The sequence below is a fragment of the Hyperoodon ampullatus genome (genome assembly GCF_949752795.1).
Source record: "Hyperoodon ampullatus genome assembly, chromosome: 1".
Taxonomy (NCBI): domain Eukaryota; kingdom Metazoa; phylum Chordata; class Mammalia; order Artiodactyla; family Ziphiidae; genus Hyperoodon; species Hyperoodon ampullatus.
Genome location: NC_136914.1, coordinates 222020695 through 222044060, shown reverse-complemented (window position 1 = coordinate 222044060; position 23366 = coordinate 222020695). Strand labels below are relative to the sequence as shown.

The 23366-nt window shown below is 43.7% G+C and overlaps 1 protein-coding gene across 1 annotated transcript; it reads left to right on the top strand.

The window, feature by feature from the left end:
* Window positions 1-8700: 8700 nt before the first annotated feature.
* On the top strand, window positions 8701-23072 carry OAT (ornithine aminotransferase; the record flags this gene model as incomplete). Its single annotated transcript, XM_079718159.1, has 10 exons — window positions 8701-8789; window positions 10677-10901; window positions 14214-14438; window positions 14545-14640; window positions 17357-17484; window positions 18639-18761; window positions 19415-19543; window positions 20345-20458; window positions 21248-21392; window positions 22912-23072. The coding sequence occupies exons 2-10, from the start codon at window positions 10706-10708 to the stop codon at window positions 23070-23072; spliced, it is 1317 nt and encodes a 438-aa protein (XP_079574285.1). The 5' UTR covers window positions 8701-8789; window positions 10677-10705.
* Window positions 23073-23366: the final 294 nt, after the last annotated feature.

The following is a 23366-nucleotide window of genomic DNA, read 5'->3' as shown; positions in this document are numbered from 1 at the left end:
CAGTTTTTCAGATGGTCAAAGTTGAAAGACTTCAGTTCACAGCTGTTGAAGGAGCATTTCCTGAACTTCTCCCTCCTACTAAAGAGACCCAGATACCCTTGCCTGATGTGAAACCTCTTGCAGGCTCAGGCACGTAGGCACTCAACATTTGTTGAATGAACTAAATAAATTAATTTAGGTGTTGGATATCTGTGATGGGGTCAGTCTTTATATCATCCAGTTTTATTGTTCCCATATAGTTAATAACTTGAATCTATAAGTAGTTTTAGAGGCTCAAAAATCTTTGTAATGTATGCTCTGTCCTCACGTGTTTCTAGACTATAAATAAAATGCATACAATCAGGGCAGCTCTGTTTCTTGTTTGCAAACAAGCTGCTTTCAAGTCTAGGTCTCCAAGGGCACATTAAGCTGAAAAACAACTGCTAGTTATTTTTCAACCAGTTAGAAAAACCGTGAAGTATTTCATGCTCTCTCTACCTCCGTTTTTCTGATAAGAGAGAAGAGATAAAACCCAGACATTCTCAGCAGTTTCTGGCCTATGAAAAGGTTTTACTTAAAGAGCACCTTATCTGTAAGTCCAAACGGCATTGCAACACATTTTGATGTTACTCAGATCTTGGGTGTCATGTCCCCTTCATGCATTCAGAAGCACCTGTTCCTACTTGCCAAGGCCAAACTGGGGATTCCTGGGCTCTCTGTAAGTGTTCCAAGAGCTGGGCTTGGCTTGACACACCTGCCCAGATTTGTAAGGCAGGACCATGGAGAAACAATTCCTCTCTGATCCTGTGAGCACAAGGACCTAACTTCCAAGAAATTAATCACATGTATTCAGGGTTATGGAGGCACATCAAAAAACTAAAAGGCAAAGTCCTCCTCTCAATGAGCTCTAGAGAGGGCATGGCCATAACAATCAGAATAACTGACCTTGGTCTAAGGCAGATGGAGCCACAGAGGACCCCACAGCCACCCCTTTTGGTGTGTTGCTCTAGACATCTGTAGACATGGGCTCTGATGTTTACAGCTTGGCCTTGTGCCCACACATTTTCCAGCCCTTACCATATAGCTTTGACTTTCCTTTCTGCTTGGCTAAGGCTTATCTTAGCTGGTTCTCTGTGTTGGATGAGTTCCATTTGTCCTCCTACCCCATCTACTCCCCACCCTTCCCTACCCTGCCTGCGTCCCAGGAGGCTGCCCTGCAGGGACTGCCCTCATAGGGCTCCTTAGGTCTCTGGCTTCCTAATGGGCTCAGTCCATAGAGAACCCTGGCAGGAGATGGGAGGTCAGGATCTTCCTCACCCCAGCTCCCGTTCCTGGAGGTCACTGATGACCATTGCCCAGGCAGGTGGCCTCTCCCTTCTCTTTGTCTTTGGGTTCTGGAAACAGCTCCCTTTAAGCCTAGAGTTGATAATGGTCTTCCCTGGTGCACTAGCCCCAGGTTACTTCTCTACCTCTTGTGGTTTACACTTAAATAATTCCTGTAACAAATACACCTCAATTTTCCATTTTGGAGTGTGCCGCCTGTTTCCAGTTGGGACCCTGACTGATCAGGGCGGTCTAATGAAACATGGCACTGATGTACAGTCCTGTCCCCGCAGCTGTCTGTGATCACCCTCAGAGAAGGGGGGTGGCACACAGGACTGGGCTGTCCCTCACCTGTGGGATAACCCTGGGTAAGTCATTTTCTCACTCCCAGCTCTGTTTCCAATATTTAACAAAAATGCTGTAGACTGGGGCTTCCCTGGTGGCGCAGTGGTTAAGAATCCATCTGCCAATGGAGGGGACACGGGTTCGAGCCCTGGTCCGGGAAGATCCCACATGCCGCGGAGCAACTCAGCCCATGCGCCAGAACTACTGAGCCTGCACTCTAGAGCCCACAAGCCACAACCACTGAGCCCATGTGCCACAACTACTGAAGCCCACGCACTTAGAGCCCGTGCTCCACAACAAGAGAAGCCACCGCAATGAGAAGCCTGTGCGCTCGCTGCAACTAGAGAAAGCCCACGAGCAGCAGCGAAGACCCAATGCAGCCAAAAATAAAGATAAAAAAATAAATAAATAAAATTTTTAATAAAGTCAAAAAAATTTTTTTTAAATGGTGTAGACCTCACGGTGTCCAGGTTCCTTATGATTCTTTTTTAAAAAAAATAAATTTATTTATTTTTGGCTGCATTGGGTCTTCGGGCAAGCAGGGGTTCCTCTTCGTTGCGGTGCCCTCAGACTTCCCATTGCTGTAGCTTCTCTTGCTGTGGAGCACAGGCTCAGTAGTTGTGGCATGTGGGCTTAGTTGTTCGGAGGTAAGTGGGATCTTTCCTGGCCAGGGTTTGAACCCATGTCCCTTGCATTGGCAGGCGAATTCTTAACCACCGCGCCACCAGAGACACCCTCCCTCATGATTCTAAAATGAGGTTATCCTGGCCTATCCATTCTCAGTTCTGCGTTTCTAACGGGTTGTGGAGGGCGCCGCAGACAAACTTACAGAGTGTGTTGCCATCATTTCAGTATCTGAAACCACGAGGAGGTGGACAGTGTGTTTTCCACTGCAGTGATGACATATGCAGATGGGTTCAGAAGCGCAACAGCACTACAGCACACCAGGGTTCAAGGACATGGTGGGCGCGAATTTGCCTGGGGCCGGGATGGGCTGGCGCCGCACACACGTAAGGCTCCGCGAGGCAAAGGCCTGGGAGCGCGGCCGGGGAACGCAGGGCTGGAAGTCCAGCCTGCCGTCCAGCCCCGTGAGGCGGGGGCCCAACCAACGTTTCATCCCTTCGGACCTTGTTTTCCCGCCAACAAAGGGAGGGCAGTGAGCGACCGAGGGAAAAGCACTGGCTAGGCAGGCGCCCGAACGCAGTGAACCGATGGCGGCCCGGAACAGCTCGGCCCTGAAGGCGCGGAGGGGCTCGAACCTGCGTCACAGTCGGAGTCTGTGAAGCGCAGCGGCGGGGCGGAGGGCGGGCCCACGGCGATTGGTGCTCAGCCCTCTGCCGCCAGCCAATGGGAAGCGAGGGCGTCCCGGGGGCGGGGCAGAAGCTTCATCTTAAGGTCTGTGACGCGTTGCCGTCGCCGCAGTTGTTCAGTTGGCGGTGCGTTTCCCGGGCTCGTCTCCGAGGTGCCGCCAGGTATCCGCGCACGCGCCGCGGGGCCGGGGCTCGGGTGGGTCTCCGGCGCCCCGGGCCGCGGCTGGTTGGAGGGCTGGCGTGGGCGGCTCCGGTCCCGGGTTCGGGGGAAGCCGGCTGAGGGGGCGCGCTGGGCCTTGACCGGCAGGCAGGCTCCGCCTCCGCAGCGGGTTTGCGCTGCCGGCGGTGGGCACCGGGATACCGGGGGTCGGGGAGCAGCCGGCCCGCACGCAATCCGGGCGTGCAGGGGCGCGGCGCATCCCGGCAGGGAGCAGCGGGCGAGGGAGGCAGAAAGAGAGAGGCTGTGGATGTGGCACCTCCGCCTGCCCGAGCGGGCGGAGCCGGGCCGGCCCCTCGGCGCGCGGCCCATGGGGGCGGGCGCTCTGCCCTCCCGGCCCGCAGTCCACGAACCCGTGCCGCGGCCCCAGGGCCCCCGGGGTCTCTGCGCCTCGACCCTGAGCCTCTCCGGCGCCTCCGGGTTTCCGGGGAGGAAGCCTTTAGGGCGCCGGCGCGTGGGACCGGGGCTTTGGGCCCCGCGAGCACACTGGGTTCCTGACGTTGGCCAGGAGAGCGCATTCTGGACGCGCGGGACTGCTCGGTAAACGGTGAATTTTTGCCTCCAGGGGCGGCGCCGACTATCGAGACTGGGTCCGAGTCCTTCCGGGCAGCTCCTTGGCCCTGCAGCCTACCTGCTCATCTCTCCCCTCCCGCAACCTATCTTCTTTTCCCTTCCAGCCTTTGTCCAAATAAAAAAGTCAGACGTAGAGCCTTACCTTACAGTAACGTGCAGGTTTAATTATATGGTGTCAGGGTATTGGGGTCAACAGGGCTTTCAGCGCGAAGACTTCCTCCCTCGAGTTTCTTTGCCAACAGTGCTGAGCATGAATAAATTCTGGTTGATTTCATTGGGACACTTGTGCTCGGTGACCCACAGCCTCCTCCCTTTGTCACTGTATTTCTTACCTTCTTGGTGTTCAGTTTTACCTCTTTGATAAGGTGATCAATTAAGGCGGGAAAGACGGAGGAGTGACTTTGGAATGAAGTGGCTTTAATAAATTACTAAACTCCAGGTTCTCAATTCTAAATCTTCGGATTTCTAAGAGTAGGAGTTTCTGTAGGTAAACTAGTTCTCTCAATTTGAATTTGGAGCTGTTCTTTAAGTATGTAATCCAAATTCTTCATCTTACTCATCTGAAAGAAACAATAGACTTCTTTCATTAAAATATCCTGGTACCGTCTTCAGAGAATCTAGTTCCTGACTATGAAAAAGATCCAAGTAGGAAAGCAAATCTTTTAATAAGGACAAGATTTAAATAATAAAGCTTATTGTTTTGGGTTTGCAGTTTTTCCATGGTGTTCAAGATAAGTTTTGAATCTGCTCCCCCCAAAACCCAGTATAACTTAAAAAAAAAAGTTATTTATTTATTTTTGGCTGCATTGGGTCTTTGTTGCTGCACGCCGGCTTTCTCTAGTTGCGGCGAGCAGGGGCTACTCTTCATTGTGGTGCTTTGGGTTCTCACTGAGGTGGCTTCTCTTGTTGCGGAGCACGGGCTCTAGGTGCGCGGGCTTCAGCAGTTGTGGCACACGGGCTCAGTAGTTGTGGCATGCAGGCTCTAGAGCACAGGCTCAGTAGTTGTGGCGCACGGGCTTAGTTGCCCCACGGCATGTGGGATCTTCCCGGACCAGGGAGCGAACCCCTGTCCCCTGCATCGGCAGGCGGATTCTTAACCACTGTGCCACCAGGGAAGTCACAAACCCAGTAAAACTTTGAATGGTAAAAATTCTTGAAAAGACTTTTTTCCTCAAAGAGGCTATATTTGTATTACCACCCCCACTCTCTGCCTTTATTAGTTACTTGTGGGCATATTTTATGCACTTTCCTGAGTTCCTGGGGATGGGTGAAATCTACATTTAAAAATAGTGATGAGTGGATTTTGGAGGTGTGTGGAGGGAATGATCCAATGGAGCCAATCCTTTTTCAGTAGTAATGCCTAAGGTGTTTGCCAGTGGCGCACTTGAGCTGACTTTGAGCCAGATTATGTAAAAAAAAAAAAAAAAAAAAAAAAAAAAAAAAAAGGCCAAAAAACTTTTGTTGGCCGAACTTTCCAAGAAAGACTGTACTTTTGAATGGTTGCCTCAAGAAAGGTAAATATTTGGGGCTTCCCTGGTGGTGCAGTGGTTGAGAGTCCGCCTGCCGGTGCAGGGGACACGGGTTCGTGCCCCGGTCTGGGAGGATCCCGCGTGCCGCGGAGCGGCTGGGCCCGTGAGCCATGGCCGCTGAGCCTGCGCGTCCGGAGCCTGTGCTCTGCAACGGGAGTGGCCACAGCAGTGAGAGGCCCGCGTACCGCAAAAAAAAAAAAAAAAAAAAAAAGAAAGGTAAATATTTGACAAATGTAGTAAAACCAAATTTATTCCTCAAGTGGAATATTTTAAGTGGCTTTTTGATGAATTTAATGCTGGTTTTTCTTTTAGAGTGATTTTAAAAAATAGTATTTCATAAGTATATGCTAAACGAACTCTTCAAAATGCAGCGTTTTATGGAATTCTATTTTAGGTATGTTCTAGTATAGATAGGATGGATTAGATTGGCCAATAGTAGCTTGAAGAAGGACCTTGTTAATTGTATCACTGAAAACATTCAGTGTTAAAATGTTTGCTGTCAATAACAATTTGTTCTCTTCTCCAGGACCTGAGTGTGGGCCTAAGTTAAATGCACAGCCTGGAGTGAAATGATCTAATGAAGTGAACTCTTGATGGAAAGGTCATTCTTGTTGACGTTCATGCTAGCCTCCTGTTAGAGTTAGACTCAGCTCTGTCTGTTAGGAGTGGGTGATTTAATCGTCTCTCTGGATGGCCTTGCTATTTGTCACTACCTTGACTCCCTCGCAAGTCCTAAGTCTGTTTAGGAATGACCTCGTTTATTTGACAGACAAGGAATCCCCAAACCTGGGCTAGGTTCTGGGGATGCAAAGTGAATTTTAAGACATAGTTACTGTCCTTTTAAGGAGCCTAGTAGGATTCTAGTAAGGGGACAGGTGTGAAAACAAGTGCCCTGAAGTGTTAGGACCTGTGACCAAAATCTGTGCAAGTGTCCTGGGAGCCTTCAGAAGGTCTAATGTGGTAAATTCCCTAGGGAAGGGTGAAAAGCTAATGTGTATAGTATTTATGCATAGAAAAAAGTTAAAAGTTAATGGTTACCTCCTAAATATGAAACTGCAGGTCATTTTCTTGTGTTTCTAATTTTTTTTTTCAGTAGAAAAAAATTTTTAGAAGAACAAAAGCTGCAGTTTAAAAAAGAAACCCTGGCACTGTTTTTTTTTTTTTTTTTTTAATATTGCAGAAATTGGCTAATTCCCTTATGAATTTAAGAGGGAACTAACTGAGTGGCTATTTTGTGCTAAGTTTGGTGCTTTAAAAAACGATCTCATTTAATCCTCAGTAATGGCCTTGAATGGCTTCAACTTCATTTTGCAAATGGGGACATTGAAGCTAAAAAAAAAATTGACAAAATCATCCAAATAGTTACTCTTAGTAGCCTCAGCTAGAATTTACATCCTAGTCTCCAAACGCTGAGGAGCTTACGCTCTCCTCTCCTGGTTTTCCAGGCCTTTCTGGAAGGGGAAGTTGTTGATGTTGGCTGGTTTAATGCCTCCTTAATTCTGTTCTGGTATTTCTTGTGTTGTGCCAGGCACAGTAACTTGAACCCAGAAGGTTTTTGAATAGAAATGTGCCTACAGGGCCCTAGTGCATCTGATGCATCGGACCACAGGACCCCTCGAATTAAATATTCAGAGTTCACCTTAAAAACCTTAATTAAGCACAAGTATTAGTAATGTTTTGGATGTTACTCTTTTGTTAGTAAGTTGTAGTTATATATATATTTTTTTTCTTTAAATTTATTTATTTGTATTTATTTTATTTCTGGCTGCGTTGGGTCTTTGTTGCTGTGCACGGGCTTTCTCTAGTTGCAATGAGCGGGGGCTACTCTTCTATGCCGAACGCATTCTTCTCTTTACAGTGGCTTCTTTTGTTGCAGAGCACGGGCTCCAGGCATGCGGGCTTCAGTAGCTGTGGCACGTGGGCTCAGCAGTTGTGGCTCGCGGGCTCTAGAGCGCAGGCTCAGTAGTTGTGGCGCACGGGCCCAGTGGCTCTGCGGCATGTGGGATCCTCCCGGACCAGGGCTCGAACCTGTGTCCCCTGCATTGGCAGGTGGATTCTCAACCATTGCGCCACCCGGGAAGTCCACACTGTAGTTATGTTTTAATAAGACTGCCTGAACTCAGCATATAAATGCGTATCTTGTCCCATTTCTTTTGCGAATGAGCTGAGCAAATGTGTAAAATGAAAATGATGAATTTAAATAATTTCAAAGATTCCTTTCACTCACAATATTGTGTCAACCTGTTAATTAGAAGATGCTGTTGAGAGAGTTTTTAGTATTTTTTTAATACCTCTCTCTTTTTTAATTAAAAATTTTTTTTAGTGCCTCTCTGCCAGGTTCTAATGAAGTCACAGAGCTGTAGACCCTGATAGCAAAATCATAGAGAATAGTTTTTATTTTAGAACTTGACCCTGCCCCCTAGAAAGAGACGACTTTTAAGATCTAATTGCTGTACTCCATCCAGGCAGCACTTCCAGAGGTAGTGACTTAGGCCTTTCTTTTAACTACTCCCAGCTGAGCTGTTTTGGCCACCTTCACAATCTGTTTTCTCAAAGCTTCTCAGAACTCTTTCTTTTTCTCCTACTTTGGTTTTCTTTGTTGCTAAGCTTTCTCTTTGTCTAATGTGACAACCTAGGCAGACATTCAGTTTCATTTTTAATAACTTTTTCTGATAATAAATTTTTTTTATTGAATATAGTTGATTTACAATGTTGTGATTATAAATGTAATTCTTGATCATTAGGAAACATGGAAAATATAGAACAGTAGAAAGATAACCACAGTGAACTTCCTTGTGTATAGTATTTTTTGTAGTGTTGAACATGATTTTATTTTCTTCACTTAAACACATCCTAAAACATCTCTCCATGTCATTAAAAACTAATGATTTTAAATGACAATATATTATGTATGTGATTATGTTGAGCCATTCTCATATAGTTGAACATCTTTTATTTATGAATGTTTTGCTACGTTCCTGAGTGTTTCTTTAGGATAGAACCTTGAGAGTGAAATTAGTGGTCTTAGAGCACAAACATATCTAAGGCTTTTATTATGGTTACAGTTCTTTTCAGAAAGTGTTTCAGTTTAAAGTATATCTAAGTAGCTCTGTGTATTGCTGATTTGATCAAGGCAAAAATTAATGTGTTGTTTTGACTTTTTAGTTGGTCAAACAGAGCATTAATTCTAACTGAGTCTCAAGAAATAGAGTTAAAATCAATGTTTTAGACTTAGTATTTTGGAGAAGTTCTGTGTAGTGTAACTAGAATTTTTGCATTTTTGCTAGCGGCTATCTCCAGTGTAATGATTCTTACGTAACTTTTTTGTTGTTAATACATAATTCTTTGAAGTAAAATCTGGTGGAAACTAGGCACCATCTCCTTCAAAAAATGCACTTATGCATATAATTCTGCATTTTATTTCAGTAGTTATTGGACCCTCTGAAGACCGTCGCTGGATCTCGGGCTAAAAATCTGTATTCTAATCTGAACTGTGTGAAGCAGGGTTAGCTGGTGAGTCTTGGCAAACCAGGGTGCTGGATTTTGTGTAGCGGATTCCTGAACATACTGGTTTTACAGGGTAGTGCCAAGTTGAAAGGGAAGCAAGGCAAACTCCAAGTATTAGGTTTTGCTAATTGGGCAGCTCAGACTGAGTGCTGGGAGATATTGCGTGGTCTGACGTGTCATTAATAGAGTTCCGTTGAAACATGAGTTAACTAGTCTTTTAAAAAAATAAGTACAGACATATTAAGTATGCCTAGTGTTTGGCAGCTTTCCACTCACCTTGAACGTATCTTTAAAAAACATTGCTCCCTCTCCCGACATGACTGCTCTCTAGTTCCCCCCATTTCCTTGTTATTCTTAGTTTCTTCTGTGGCTCAGTCCGTACTTCATGGCTTATCATGACTATTAATGGTTATGCAGCCGTGTGAAGCACTGTGGTGAGGGCTGGTTCTAGGGCCGGTGCTGGTGGGATGAGAGAAGCTGTGAAGCTGAAATAATATATAAATAGATTTGAATAAATGCCAGTTTGCTCAGTGATATTTAGGATTTATTACTAAACTTTTTAGCTCATTGTACCAACAGTTTGATGTTCTCTAGCTCCCAATTGCCTTTTTCTCATTTAAATAGTTGCTTTTGTGGTGCAGGTTTTTCTGGGGATTAATTTTAGAGCAACAGCCATCCTAGCGGAGTAGACGGTTCCTCTTGGGAGTTGTACGTTTGCATCTCATATGTTTTGTTTTGTTTTGTTTTTGGTCTGTTGCACTTACTGTTAAAGCTCTTCAAAGGCTGTTTGTTATAAATGAAAAAACTATTTTCCCCGTCTTTTTACCTTTCACTTTTGTTTATGATAATTTTGACCTATAGAAGTTTTAGATAATTGTGGCTAAATAACTGATTTTTATTACCTTTTGTAGTTTCTGTCTTTAAACTTAAAAAGCCTTTCCCATCCCCCAAGAAATCACTTCTTCCTCCCCACCCCTGTTGTTTTTGCTTTATAGGATGGTCCACCAAATTCTTCCCTAATTTCCTCACTCTTTACTCGAGGGCCAAGTAGATATGCAAAGTAGTTCTCAGCCCCGCTGTCGCCTCCCCCAGGACTACCCCCTGGGCAGCCGGCTTCTCTGATTTGGTCTCTGCCTCTGGGCTCTAATCTGCGATCCAGCTGAGAGTCTTACACCCCCGCATAAATACCTTTTGAATGGTTGTTCAGCTCTTTAAGCCCTGTGCCGTCCAGCCTTGCCCGACTGCCCCAGAGACCGTCAGGTGGTACCGAAGGGTGATCGCGAGAAGTAAAAGCCCTCCTGCTTTTTAGCGTTCTTGCTTGTTCTCTTAGACTTCTAGCCCGGAGCACTTTGTGCACATCCCACTTGTTGGGGTTTAATGTCAGTGTTCATATACTTGTCCCCTTTGTTGGCCTTCAAGCTCCCCAAAGGCAGAGATTGTTAGTTCTCTTTTTTGTTTTTTCATTTTATTTTAGTTTTTTAATTAAAAATTTAAATACAATTTTTTTTTTTTTTTTTCTTTTTGCGGTACGCGGGCCTCTCACTTTTGTGGCCTCTCCTGTTGCTGAGCACAGGCTTGCGGAGCACAGGCTCCGGACGCGCAGGCTCAGCAGCCGTGGCTCACAGGCCCAGCCGCTCCGCGGCATGTGGGATCTTCCCGGACCGGGGCACGAACCCATGTCCCCTGCATCGGCAGGCGGACTCCCAACCACTGCGCCACCAGGGAAGCCCTAACTACAATTTTTAAAGGTTCCTTTCCATTTACAGTTATCACCTTAGTTCTCTCCTTATTTTTCTGATTCTTTGGTACATGTTCAACACACAGTTCATGAGTTGACATCTGTCTGCGCTGGGAAGGTTCTTATTCTCTATGCCTTCTCTTTTCTTTGGACAGGCTGGTGATATTCCTACTTGAAGGACATCATGTTTTCCAAACTAGCACGTTTGCAGACTGTTGCTGTCCTCCGTGGAGTTCATTCTTCAGTGGCTTCTGCTACATCTGTTGCAACTAAAAAAACAGTCCAAGGCCCTCCATCCTCTGACTACATTTTTGAACGGGAATCTAAATATGGTGCCCACAACTACCACCCTTTACCTGTGGCCCTGGAGAGAGGGAAAGGTATGTCCAACCCTTCCCACCCCCGCCCCTTTTACTTGCTTTACATTTTTGTAAAAGTTGCTTTTATATTTTCTCACTATACATTTTTCTAGATGCATTTAATTTCTATATTGCAGGTACGATTAATTCAGCATTTTTGAGTGTGTGTTGCTTGCTGTGTTAGGTACTGTGGGGACTGCAAAGTCATGATGGACCTTTGCCAGGAGGGAGTGTACGATACATCAATAAAGTACTGTAATATTGCTGTCATTTTTTCCTTTAACTTTTATTTTGGCATAATTTTAAACTTGAAAGCTGCAACAGTAGTATCTAAATTTTTCTTTTACTCTTCACCCAGATCGCCCAAGGGCTAACCGTTTTACCACATTTGCTTAATCTTCTTTTTCTCTCCAGACACACATACGCAATACATTTTTTTTCTTGAACTTGTTTGAGAGGAAGTTGCAGACATGATGCCTCCTTACCCCTAAATACTTAGTGTGCCTTTCCTGAAATACAAGGACTTTCTCTTAGGTAACAAAGCGCAATGATCAAAGTCAGGAAATTAACATTGACACAGCACTATTCTGGAATCTACAGCCCTGATCCAGATTTTACTTGTTGTCCTGAGTAGCAAAAGAAAATCTCAGATCATGGGTTGCATTCAGTTTTCAGGTCTGTTGAGTCTAATCCAGAACAATTCCTCAGTCTTTGTCTTCTTGACCTTGATATTTTTGAAGAGTACAGGCCAGTAACTTTTGGTATAAACCTCAATTTGGGGTTGACTGGTAAGGTAGTGTCTGCCAGGCTTCTCCAGTGCAAAGTTCTGTTTTTCCCTTTTAAATGTCTTGTGGAGACATGATTTGAGACTGCAAATATCCTGTTACTCATCAAATTTTTGCTCCCACTTTTAGCATCCATTAATGATTCTTAACCTGAATAAATGATTACTGATTGTTGCCAAATGGTGATTTAATCCACATTTTGAAATAACAACCATAACCAAATAAAGCCAAAGTTTATTACTTAGCTTTTGGCCAGAAGATGATGCATAACAGTATTAAACATTTTAATCATTTGCCTGTATTTTTTATTTGGGACCAGTACTGTAGTGTAGATAAAACTCCTTCTGAACAAATGAAAATCTAGGTTTATATATTACAAAATTGGAAGCAGTTTGGTTTGCAAAAGTATTCTCTACTTACAGTAGCAGAGTGCACTCTAGAATCTGACTGCCTGGGTTCGAGTCCTGGTTGCATGTGTGCCAGCTGGGGCTAGTTATAATCTAAGCATCTACTCTGTACTATAGGGATGGTAACACTCATAGGGGGTTTTTGATGAGATAAGGGACAAAAGCACCTACCACAGTATGTTAAGTACATAGTAAAAATTAGGTGTTAAGCCCCTAATACATTTTAATATCTATGATCAACTTTAAAAAATTGTTGTAAAATGTACATGACATAAAATTTACCATTTTAACCACGCAGTTCAGTGGCATTAAGTACATTTACAATGTTGTACAACTATCACCTCTAGCTCGTTCTAGAAGATTTGTTATTATCCCCAAAGGAAACCCCATACACATTAAACAGTCACTCCTCATTCCTTCCTTCCCCTAGAGCCTGGCAGCTACTAATATGTTCTCTGTTTCTATAGATTTGCCTCTTCTGGATATTTCATATGAATGGAATCAGACAATATGTGACCTCTTGTGTCTGGCTTCTTTCACTTCGCACAATGTTTTCAAGGTTTATCCACGTTGTAGCATGCGTCAGTACTTCATTGCTATTTATGGTTGAAATATATTCATTTTATGGATACACTGCATGTTTGTCCATTCATCAGTTGATGAATGTTTGGGTTATTTCCACCTGTTGGCTATTTCGAGTACTGCTGCTGTGAGCATTGGTGCGCACGTTTCTGTTTGAACACCTGTCTTCCGCTTCTTTTTTCCTCCCCTTCTTCCTAGGAGTGGGATTGCTGGGTCATATGGTAGTTTATGTTTAACTTGTTGAGGAACCACCAAACAGTTTTCAACAGCTCTTGCACCATTTACATTCCAACTAGTGATAGAGGAGAGTTTCAGTTTCTCCACATCCTTGTCAATTCTTGTTTTCCTTTTTAAGAAAATAACCATCCTAGTGGGCATAAAATGCTATCATTGTGGTTTTGGTTTGCATTTCTCTAATGACTAATGATATTCAGCATCTTTTCATGTGCTTGTTGGTCATTTGTATATCTTCTTTGGAGAAATGTCCATTCAAGTTCTTTGCCCATTTTTTAATTGGGTTGTATGTCTTTTTGTTGAGTTTTAGGAGTTCTGGATAACTAGATCCTTATTAGATAGATATATGATTTGGAAATATTTTTTCCTATTCTGTTGGTTTTTACAGTCAACCAGTTGATTTTTATGTTATGCATAACTTCTTCCTTTAAATTCCAGCTTTAAATTCCAAACTTCAGTTTTCCAGGAATAAAAGGTTTCACTCCAGAGTTATAAAATCTCTTCTTGTTATGCGGGTTTTTTTTTAAATGGTGTTTTTTTGTTTTTATATTTATTTATTTAATTAATTTATTTGGTTGCGCTGGGTCTTTGTTGCGGCAGGCAGGCTCCTTAGTTGCAGCTCGCGGGCTTACTTAGTTGTGGCATGGGAACTCTTAATTGTGGCATGCGTGTGGGATCAAGTTCCCTGACCAGGGATTGAGCCCCGACCCCCTGCATTGGGAGCTCGGAGTCTTAACCACTGTGCCACCAGGGAAGTTCCTTGTTTTTTTTTTTTTTTTTCCCCCAGTACGCGGGCCTCTCACTGTCGTGGCCTCTCCCGTTGCGGAGCACAGGCTCCGGACGCGCAGGCTCAGTGGCCATAGCTCATGGGCCCAGCCGCTCCGCGGCATGTGGGATCTTCCCGGACCGGGGCACAAACCTGTGTCCCCTGCATCGGCAGGCAGACTCTCAACCACTGCACCACCAGGGAAGCCCCAGGGAAGTTCCTTGTTATGCTGTTTTTGTTAAATGTGTACTTTGAAGCTGGACAGATAAAATATAATTCCTTATAAACCAAAGTTTATTATGCTTGAGCTAAAACATGCCTTAACCACAATTCTATGTTAACTAAAGGTTCATATGTAGGTATTCAGAGGGCTGGCTAGCAGTCTTAGTCTTTTTTTTTTTGTTGTTCCCCGACCAGGAATCTAACCTGTGCCCCCTGCAGTGGAAGCGCAGAGTCTTAACCACTGGACCTCCAGGGAAGTCCCTGGCTAGCAGTCTTAATCTTTGAACTTTCTGTAATGTAGTGATTTTTCTAGAGTTATTTTCCTTATATATTTTAGGTATTTATGTTTGGGATTTAGAAGGCAGAAAATATTTTGACTTTCTGAGTGCCTACAGTGCTGTCAACCAAGGCCATTGTCATCCAAAGATTGTGAATGCTTTGAAAAGTCAGGCGGACAAATTGACCTTAACATCCAGGGCCTTCTACAACAACGTGCTCGGTGAATACGAGGAGTATGTTACTAAACTTTTCAACTACCACAAAGTTCTTCCTATGAATACAGGTAAAATACTTCCTTTTTTTTTTTTTGTTAAATAACCGAGGAAATCTTATAATTTTCCGATAGTTTAAAACATTTTTTAAAACTGAGAGATGTTCTCTTTTGGTAGGAGTGGAAGCTGGAGAGACTGCTTGCAAACTTGCTCGTAGATGGGGATATACCGTGAAGGGGATCCCGAAATACAAAGCAAAGATTGTGTTCGCAGGTATGTGAAATTCACCGTTAACTGCTGTGACTGACACGTACAATATCAGTTACCATTTTAATTTACTGATGAAATATTTCAGATGTGTCTGCCTCAGGTATCGTATGTTAATTGTTGAATGTTTCATAAAAATGGAAGGATTTCCTTTCCTTGGGTTTATTTCCAAGTATTTCTTCATATGTGGGATTTTTCTCTCTGAAATAACTCCTACTCCTTCCTCCCTAAAATGAGTGACTATATGACTTGTTTCCCATCTGCTTATCTGATTTTTTTCATAGCAGTTTTCTGGTTAATTAGACGGTCTTGCCGATGGAGCACTTTCGTGAGGTTGTTGACGTTGGGTTGTGTTCAGGTGGGGCCGTGTCCTAGGTATGATCCGATGATTGAATCTTAGTATTTGAGGATTACTGTATCATGTCATTGGAAGCTGCTGGAAGAGGAGGGCTGGAGTTGCCCTGGGTATATTTCTGTGAATGGTTGAGAGGAATGACTTGAATCCTGATTGGGGAGACCAACAGTTAATCCAGATTATCCATATAGACTGACTTTGGGGATCTTGAAAATGATGGTCAATGGATAGGTTCTGACTTTTTTTTTTTTTTTTTGCGGTACGCGGACCTCTCACTGTTGCGGCCTCTCCCATTGCGGAGCACAGGCTCCGGACGCGCAGGCTCAGCGGCCATGGCTCACGGGCCCAGCCGCTCCGCGGCATGTGGACTCTTCCCGGACCGGGGCATGAACCCGTGTCCCCTGCATCGGCAGGCAGACTCTCAACCACTGCGCCACTAGGGAAGCCCCTGACTTTTTTTTAAAGCTCTGATTTTAGTTTTTTAAAACATAAAGTATGGGTAAGTTTGTCGCTGCACATGGTCAAGATTCATTTTTGTGATGGTTGAAATCATTAAATATTTTGCCTTGTGGACACACGCAGTTAAATTATAAACCCCATGGTATAACAGAATCCAGAGTTCATCTAATGGCCAGCCGTAGTTGGTGTTTGGGGGTGGGGGTGACAGATTCCTGTTTCCGAAGTCTCTGCACAGCTCTGTGGTCTGCCATTTTGGAATCTTGTGCCTTAGTTGTAGGACAACAAAGCTGTCTCTTGCAAACAAAAATGGCATTTCTGGTGATTTCGTTCTTACAGACTGTGTCCAGTCTCTCTCACATTAGCACAGGGTGCAAAGGTGTTTCACCCAGGTGTTGAAAGAAGCTGGTGAGTCAGTGGGTGGAGACAGAAGACTCCCCAGCTGCACGTCCCTTATACTGCAGGGTAAGCTGCGGGGCGTGAGACTCCTGAGGCCGATGCAGGAGAACAAGTAGGCTTATGGTCTAGTGTGCATTTTGTCTTAAGTCTGGGCAGAATCAATATGCTGTTGCTTGTGGACAAGTCAAGTGGGGATTATTCATAGTACTCATAGCTGAGAGAGGCTTTGCAAGGGTCGTATTTATGGATGCTTTGAAGCCAACTTAGAATAATTCAGTACTGGGTTAATTGAGTTGCTGCTGGCAGAAGTGGTGGGAAGATATTAAAAAACAAAACAAAACACAACACGTGGGAGACCCTCCAAGCCTCTCTTATTCTACTGTTTCTTTTCTTCCTTGGGTTTAACCACATTGAAATTATGTTGTGCATTTGCTTCACTAGTTTACGTTGAGGTGTTTCTTCCCTATTAGCATAGAAGCTCCTTGCGGGCAGGGAGCTTGCCAGTCATCATTCTATCCCTGACACCTAGAATAGTGCCTGACATTATTATTTTTATTTTAATTAATTAATTAATTTTATTTATTTTTGGCTGCATTGGGTCTTCGTTGCTGCCCATGGGCTTCCTCTAGTTGCGGTGAGCGGGGGCTACTCTTCATTGCAGTGCGCAGGCTTCTTATTGCGGTGGCCTCTCTCGTTGCAGAGCATGGGCTATAGGACGTGCGGGCTTCAGTAGTTGTGGCACACGGGCTCCAGAGAGCAGGCTCAGCAGTTGTGGCGCATGGGCTCAGTTGCTCCACAGCATGTGGGACCCTCCCGGACCAGGGCTCGAACCCGTGCCTCCTGCATTGGCAGGCGGACTCCCAACCACTGCGCCACCAGTGAAGCCCCGTGCCTGACATTATTAATCAGTCCTCAAATTATTAATGAAATAAATTAATGGGTAAAAATTGTTCCTGAACAAAGGCAGATGTCTGTCTTTTAGCACATAACAACTTATAACAGCAAGGAAGGCAAATTGAAAGTGTTCGGACTGCTTGAGGATATTCTATCCAAATGAAATTTAAAATTCATTCTATTGAATAGTTAGCCTGTAGTGTTGGATTTTTAAAAGGAAAACTGCTAATTCTCTATGAAGGGTAGTCTCTTTCTCATATCACTATAATAAATGTGTCTAGAAAAACTGTCTGTAGAAAAACAAGCATTGAATGCTTCACTTGTTAGGGTTTGGGATTATTGAAAGAAAAGACAAATACCTATCCTTAGGGGCTATATATTATACTTTGGAGGCTCAGTAGAGAAGTGCCTAAAATAATAATTGCAAGGCCAGACCTCAGTCATATGAACCAGGGTGTTTACTATCAGATTTTGTTTAAACAAATGAGCTCACTGGAGGCTCTCTAAAGCAAACCCTTGCTTTTTTGAAAATCAAGCTTCCTAGGGCATTTTGGGGGGAACAGTGCTTATTACATTGGGGGGTTTGATTGAAATAATGACTGTTTATTTTCTTTCTAGCTGGAAACTTTTGGGGTAGAACATTGTCTGCTATCTCCAGTTCCACAGACCCAACCAGTTACGATGGTTTTGGACCATTTATGCCAGGTTTCGAAATCATTCCATATAATGATCTGCCTGCTCTTGAGGTACTTCATTTAGCATCATGGTGCTTTGGTTCATAGTAAATAGAACTTAAATTTGTTGAATGTATGAATTAAAAACAGATATATGATTGTACTGAGAATCTGTTGTATTAAAGTTAGGCCAAGATTCACCCTTGTTCTCTGTAATGGTCAGTTAGTTTCCAAGTTTCCAACACGGGGAAACCAGGTTCTGTGGTCTAATCCTGACAACCAACTAACCACTTTAGATTTATCTCCTGCATAAGTATTAACTTGGGTATTACGTGTTAATTACTTTAATAGACAAAATTAGTCAGTTTTCAGCCATTCAGCCAGCTTTTTAAAATTATGAAGTGGAAGAATTGTAAAGTAAAAAGATACACTTTTAATGTATCTATTTAAAATTTTTTTTTTTTTTGGCTGCAGGGCTTGTGGGGTCTTATTTCCCTGACCAGGGTTCAAACCTGTGCCCCCCTGCAGTGGAAGCAAAGAGTCTTAAGCCCTGGACCACCAGGGAATTCCCCTTAATGGCTTTTTAAAAGGCCACTTTCATTATTATTATTATTTTTAACTTTATAAATTTATTTATTTATTTTTGGCTGCGTTGGGTCTTCGTTGCTGTGCGCAGGCTTTCTCTAGTTGTTGCGAGCAGGGGCTACTCTTCGTTGCGGTGCACAGGCTTCTCATTGCGGTGGCTTCTCTTGTTGCTGAGCACGGGCTCTAGGCGCACAGGCTTCAGTAGTTGTGGCACGCGGGCTCAGTACTTGTGGCTCACGGGCTCTAGAGTGCAGTCTCAGTAGTTGTGGCACACAGGCTTAGTTGCTCCGCGACATGTGGGATCTTCCCGGACCAGGGCTCGAACCCGTGTCCCCCGCATTGGCAGGCAGATTCTTAACCACTGTGCCACCAGGGAAGTCCCTCATTAGTTTTTATTTACAGTACATTTAAGTATATATTAGAAAATAAAGGATGGAGTAGCTTAAAGCTGAGGTATTTAGAGCTTTTGGTAATTGAATGTCAGTCAGAAAAGTTATACTTTGAAGTCAGAATATAAGTTAGTGTGAAAACTTAATTTGCACACTTATTCTTAATGGGAAAATATGCGCATTATGTGATTTCAGATTTCCAAATAGGTTTGAAAGGAAGTTACTAAAACCATTTTCATGCTGTTTTTGTAGCGTGCACTTCAGGACCCAAACGTTGCCGCGTTCATGGTGGAACCAATTCAGGGTGAAGCAGGCGTTGTTGTTCCAGATCCAGGCTACCTTGTGGGTGTGCGAGAGCTCTGCACCCAGCACCAGGTCAGCCACCTGCACACCTGCCCACCTGCCTGCCTCTCTTAGGGTTTGGCCGATAGGATAGATGCGAAGATTACATCACCTCTCCACTAGAGGGAGACTTCATTCTAAGAGCTGCAGAACTTTCTAGTGGTGATAGAACTTTCTAGCAGCAGGCTGCAAAGAAGCTGACTTTATCCTGGCTGAGCCCTGGCAGAGCTGCAGACGTCTGGGCCCTGCCCGCGGTTCCCTCCTCTCTGCTCCGGCAGCCTGTGCTCTCATCCTTCTCAAACCCTCTGTCGTATCCCTTTGCTCCAGAGTTTAAGCTCTCTCTCCCTCTTTACTAATAAATGTTGTGGAATAAACAAGGGAATTTATTCCCAGAGAGTAGTTATGTTCAGAAGCCCCCCCACAAAACCCTTTGCCTAAGTGCCTTACCACTTTGTAGAACAGTGCAGGATGGGCCTCTGGGGACTGAGTGGCCTGACACAGGAAGTAACTGTGTGTCTACAGGGTTTTCCCAGGACACTCTTGAAGTTGTGTGGGTAATGAGAATGTTTTCACAGATCTGAGGGGATGTCAGAATGACATTTGTGCAGGGAAGAGTAAAATAAAGATCACCATTTCCCTATGGAAGTGAAAATGATAATTAATGCTGTTTTGTTGTTTTCCAATAGGTTCTGTTTATTGCTGATGAAATACAGACAGGATTGGCCAGAACTGGTAGATGGCTGGCCATTGACCACGAAAACGTCAGACCTGATCTGGTCCTTCTAGGAAAGGCACTTTCTGGTGGTTTATACCCTGTAAGTCCAATGTTCAACCTCTCTTTCTCTTCCCTGTTCTCATGAATCCTTAAGATATTTTTACATTAGCCGACTGTGACAATAGTGCCTTTCTGATGGTTTGGTTTTACTTAGTGATATATATATATGTATATATATATATAGGTCACCTGGAATACGTGTAATAAAAACATTTCAGAGTTCCATGGGGTGACCCACTTAGTTATTTTAACTGAAGAATTGAGGGTGCCTTGGGATTTGCTCTGCTGCATTTGTTTTGGATGGAGACATTTTATCCCAAAAGTACTCCTGTAGACCTTTATTCTTTTTTCCCATAGTTCAGAGACATAGTATTACTAACTGTTTAAAACCATGACCGACTGATTAATGTAGAGATTGGAAAAAATTAATGTTGAACTGTAATTCCTTTCTTGGGTTTGCTGTTCACAGCCAACAGTTGGTGTGGACTAAAGGGCTCTGAGTATATAGTGCAGAGCATTGTTTTCTAAACAGTGAAACAAAGCATTTCCCCTTGAGAGTGGAAAGAATTCTAAATTATATCACTGCAGAAATAGCTTTCTTCTTTTGGTTCCAAAATGCTATTCTGTGCCATAGAAGTGTGCCTGATGTGCTTGGAACGTAACGTGTTAGGGCATCACTCCGTTTGTCACTGCTAGTTAAGGTGGCAGATGCGTAGCACTTGTTGGTTGAAAGTTTATGTCAAATTTAGTACCAGTTTCATAAATACTGGTGTTCCTGGTAAGAATAAGAAGAGTTCGCCTGAGAAAAGACTTGGTCAGCACTGAAGTCTCTGTCTTTCAGGTATCCGCAGTGTTGTGTGACGATGAAATAATGCTGACCATTAAACCAGGGGAACATGGTTCAACGTATGGTGGCAATCCACTAGGCTGCCGAGTGGCCATCGCGGCCCTGGAGGTAAAAACGGATTGCAGCTGTACAGTAGCTAGTCCTGGAGGTAGTGTTGAAGTGCCTTTTAGGTTTGAGCCCACTGGTGTGATAAGAACTGTAATAAGATTTCCGAGTATTACAGAACATTAAGTACAGAGGAAAGGGTTTAGGGGGAAGGCATTCTCAAAAAGTCATTTAACCTTGGCCTAGTAGACGGGAATCCTCCGGGGGCTTCCCAGGTTTGCAGTCTCCTGCGGCTTTTGGCCCATAGGCCCTGGCCTGTCCACATAGAACTCTCACTCAGTGACCGGGCATGGCCTGTGAAGCCTCTGGCGTAGCACATGTGGCTTTTTGTTTTTGTTGTTGTTGAAGTGTGGATTTGAATGCTTTTAGACTTATTCCTCAAGTGCCTACAAAAGGCATAAAATTATTATCTCTGAGGATGGACTTTTTAGGGAAAAAACAAAGGGAACTCTATTGCAGTTAAAAAGTTAAAGTATATTTAGTCCATTGATTTATTCACCTAAGAAGAAAATATATCAGTTGCATTAAACAAATTTTAATCCTTATTTTGCCACAGAATCAGATTGATTCTGGGTTTATGACTAAAGCAAGGCTCTGTCTGAGCTAGCGTATGTTAGATGATTAGAAATCAAACTGGCATAGGCTTTGGAAAATAGAAATGAAAGTTAAGTAAGTTACTCTGGTCTTTATCTGATCACGTTCTTCCTGTGCTTATAGTCCACATTCCCCTCCAAAGAACAATGTAAAGGAAAAGGCAATCTTAATATTTGTGTAATTTCTCTTCAAACATAGGTTTTGGAAGAAGAAAACCTTGCTGAAAATGCAGAGAAAATGGGTATCATCTTGAGAAATGAACTCATGAAGCTACCTTCTGATATTGTAACGGCTGTAAGAGGAAAAGGATTATTAAATGCTATTGTTATTAGAGAAACCAAAGGTACGGAGACAAAATATTTTACAACATATTACTGTTATAGGAAGAGCTCAAAACACATTTGGTATTTTGTTTTCTTTTTTTTTTTTGCGGTACGCGGGCCTTCCACTGTTGTGGCCTCTCCCGTTGCAGAGCACAGTCTCCGGACAGGGAAACCCACATTTGGTATTTTATCTGGTCATTGGTTTCCTCTGTTTGAAACTGTTGACTGGCCTCCTATTGACCAAGTCTTTTAGGCTCTGCCTAATACTCTTATTACCTGATTTATATTAATGGTCTTAAAAATATAGCTCTTTCCCGGCTTCTCTGGTGGCACAGTGGTTGAGAGTCCGCCTGCCAATGCAGGGGACCCAGGTTCGTGCCCCGGTCCGGGAGGATCCCACATGCTGCGGAGCGGCTGGGCCCGTGAGCCATGGCCGCTGAGCCTGCGCGTCCGGAGCCTGTGCTCTGCAGCGGAAGAGGCCACAACAGTCAGAGGCCTGCGTACCGCAAAAAAAAAAAAAAAAAAAAAAAAAAATATATATATATATATATATATATATGTATATAGCTCTTTCCTACATGAAGGCACATATAACTAATTTCACCTATTTTCATTTCTTTTAAGTCATTTGTTATTCTGCCTGAGGTTATTTATGCAGTACTTGGAGATTTCAGTTTATTTTCTGTTAGGACGTCTGTGCAGAGCGCTTTGCAGTCCCGGTTCCTCTTCGCTCTCCTTTCCTCACTCATTTTCATACTTTGCGTATCAGTAGAGGTGGTAGGAGCAGTAGTGATAACAGGAATGATGATGATGACGTTGATAATAAAAACAACCCCAGCTGCCACCTAACTGCGTGTTTAGTATCTAACACATCATTTCTAATCCTTAAGCGATCCTTGCTGGATTTTCTTGCCCTAACCCTTCCTTTTAAAGCAGTGATTTTAACCTTGACTGCATTTTGGAATCACCTGGGGAGCTTTTTAACAAATTAATCCAAGCCTAGCCTCGCTGCAGAGGTACGGATTTGATGGGTCTGGAGTGGGGCCCAGACATTGGCCGCGACTCTTTCTGTGATTCTGACGCAGCCAGGGTTGAGGGTTGTGAGCGTCAAGATGATGCGAGTCTAGTTCTGCCAGTGCAGGAGGCAGATCCAGGTTAGGGATGTGTAGTGCTCACTGCGTTTTGAGTGTTGCTTATTCTATGCCAGTGGCTTATCTGTATCATATACCCCAATTCTTTCTGTATTGGTTCCTTGTGTAATTCATTACATCTGCCTTAGCACGTAAGTGTTTTGCTAGGTCTTTTTCACTTACGAAAAACTAACAGAAACCATGTCTCATCACACCATTCAAACCACTGCTGAAAAATAACTTCATTTTTAAGAGTCAAACCAAAGCAAGCTTGCGACTCAGAGCTACGTTTCTTGAGTTAGGTACTGGGAATGCTGTTTTGCCAGGTTGCCCTTGCCCATGCACGCTGCAAGGGAATGTTTAAACGTTTATCTTGGATCAGCATACAAGTCTGACGGTTTTTCTTTAGATTATGATGCCTGGAAGGTGTGCCTGCGACTTCGAGATAATGGACTTCTGGCCAAGCCAACCCACGGTGATATCATCAGGTTTGCACCGCCACTTGTGATCAAGGAGGATGAGGTTCTGGAGGCCGTGGAAATCATTAACAAGACCATCTTGTCTTTCTGAGGGTGACAGTTTTCAGTGGTGCCTGGGAGCCAGCTGGAGACAGGCAGTTCATAAAGCTCTGAGTTTCTGCACTTAATGCAGGCATATTCCACTCCCCCATGTCAAGGGCTTTTAAAAAAATATATGTTTTTCAGTCCATACATAATAGAATGACATTTATAAATGTGCAGTTTGCTGTGTAACATAACTAAGAGAATGTCCTGGCATCTTATTTTCGATTAAGTGTGTGTGTGTGTGTGTGTGTGTGTGTGTTTGTGTGTTTGTGTGCGCTTTCTAAGGTGAGATGCATCTCTC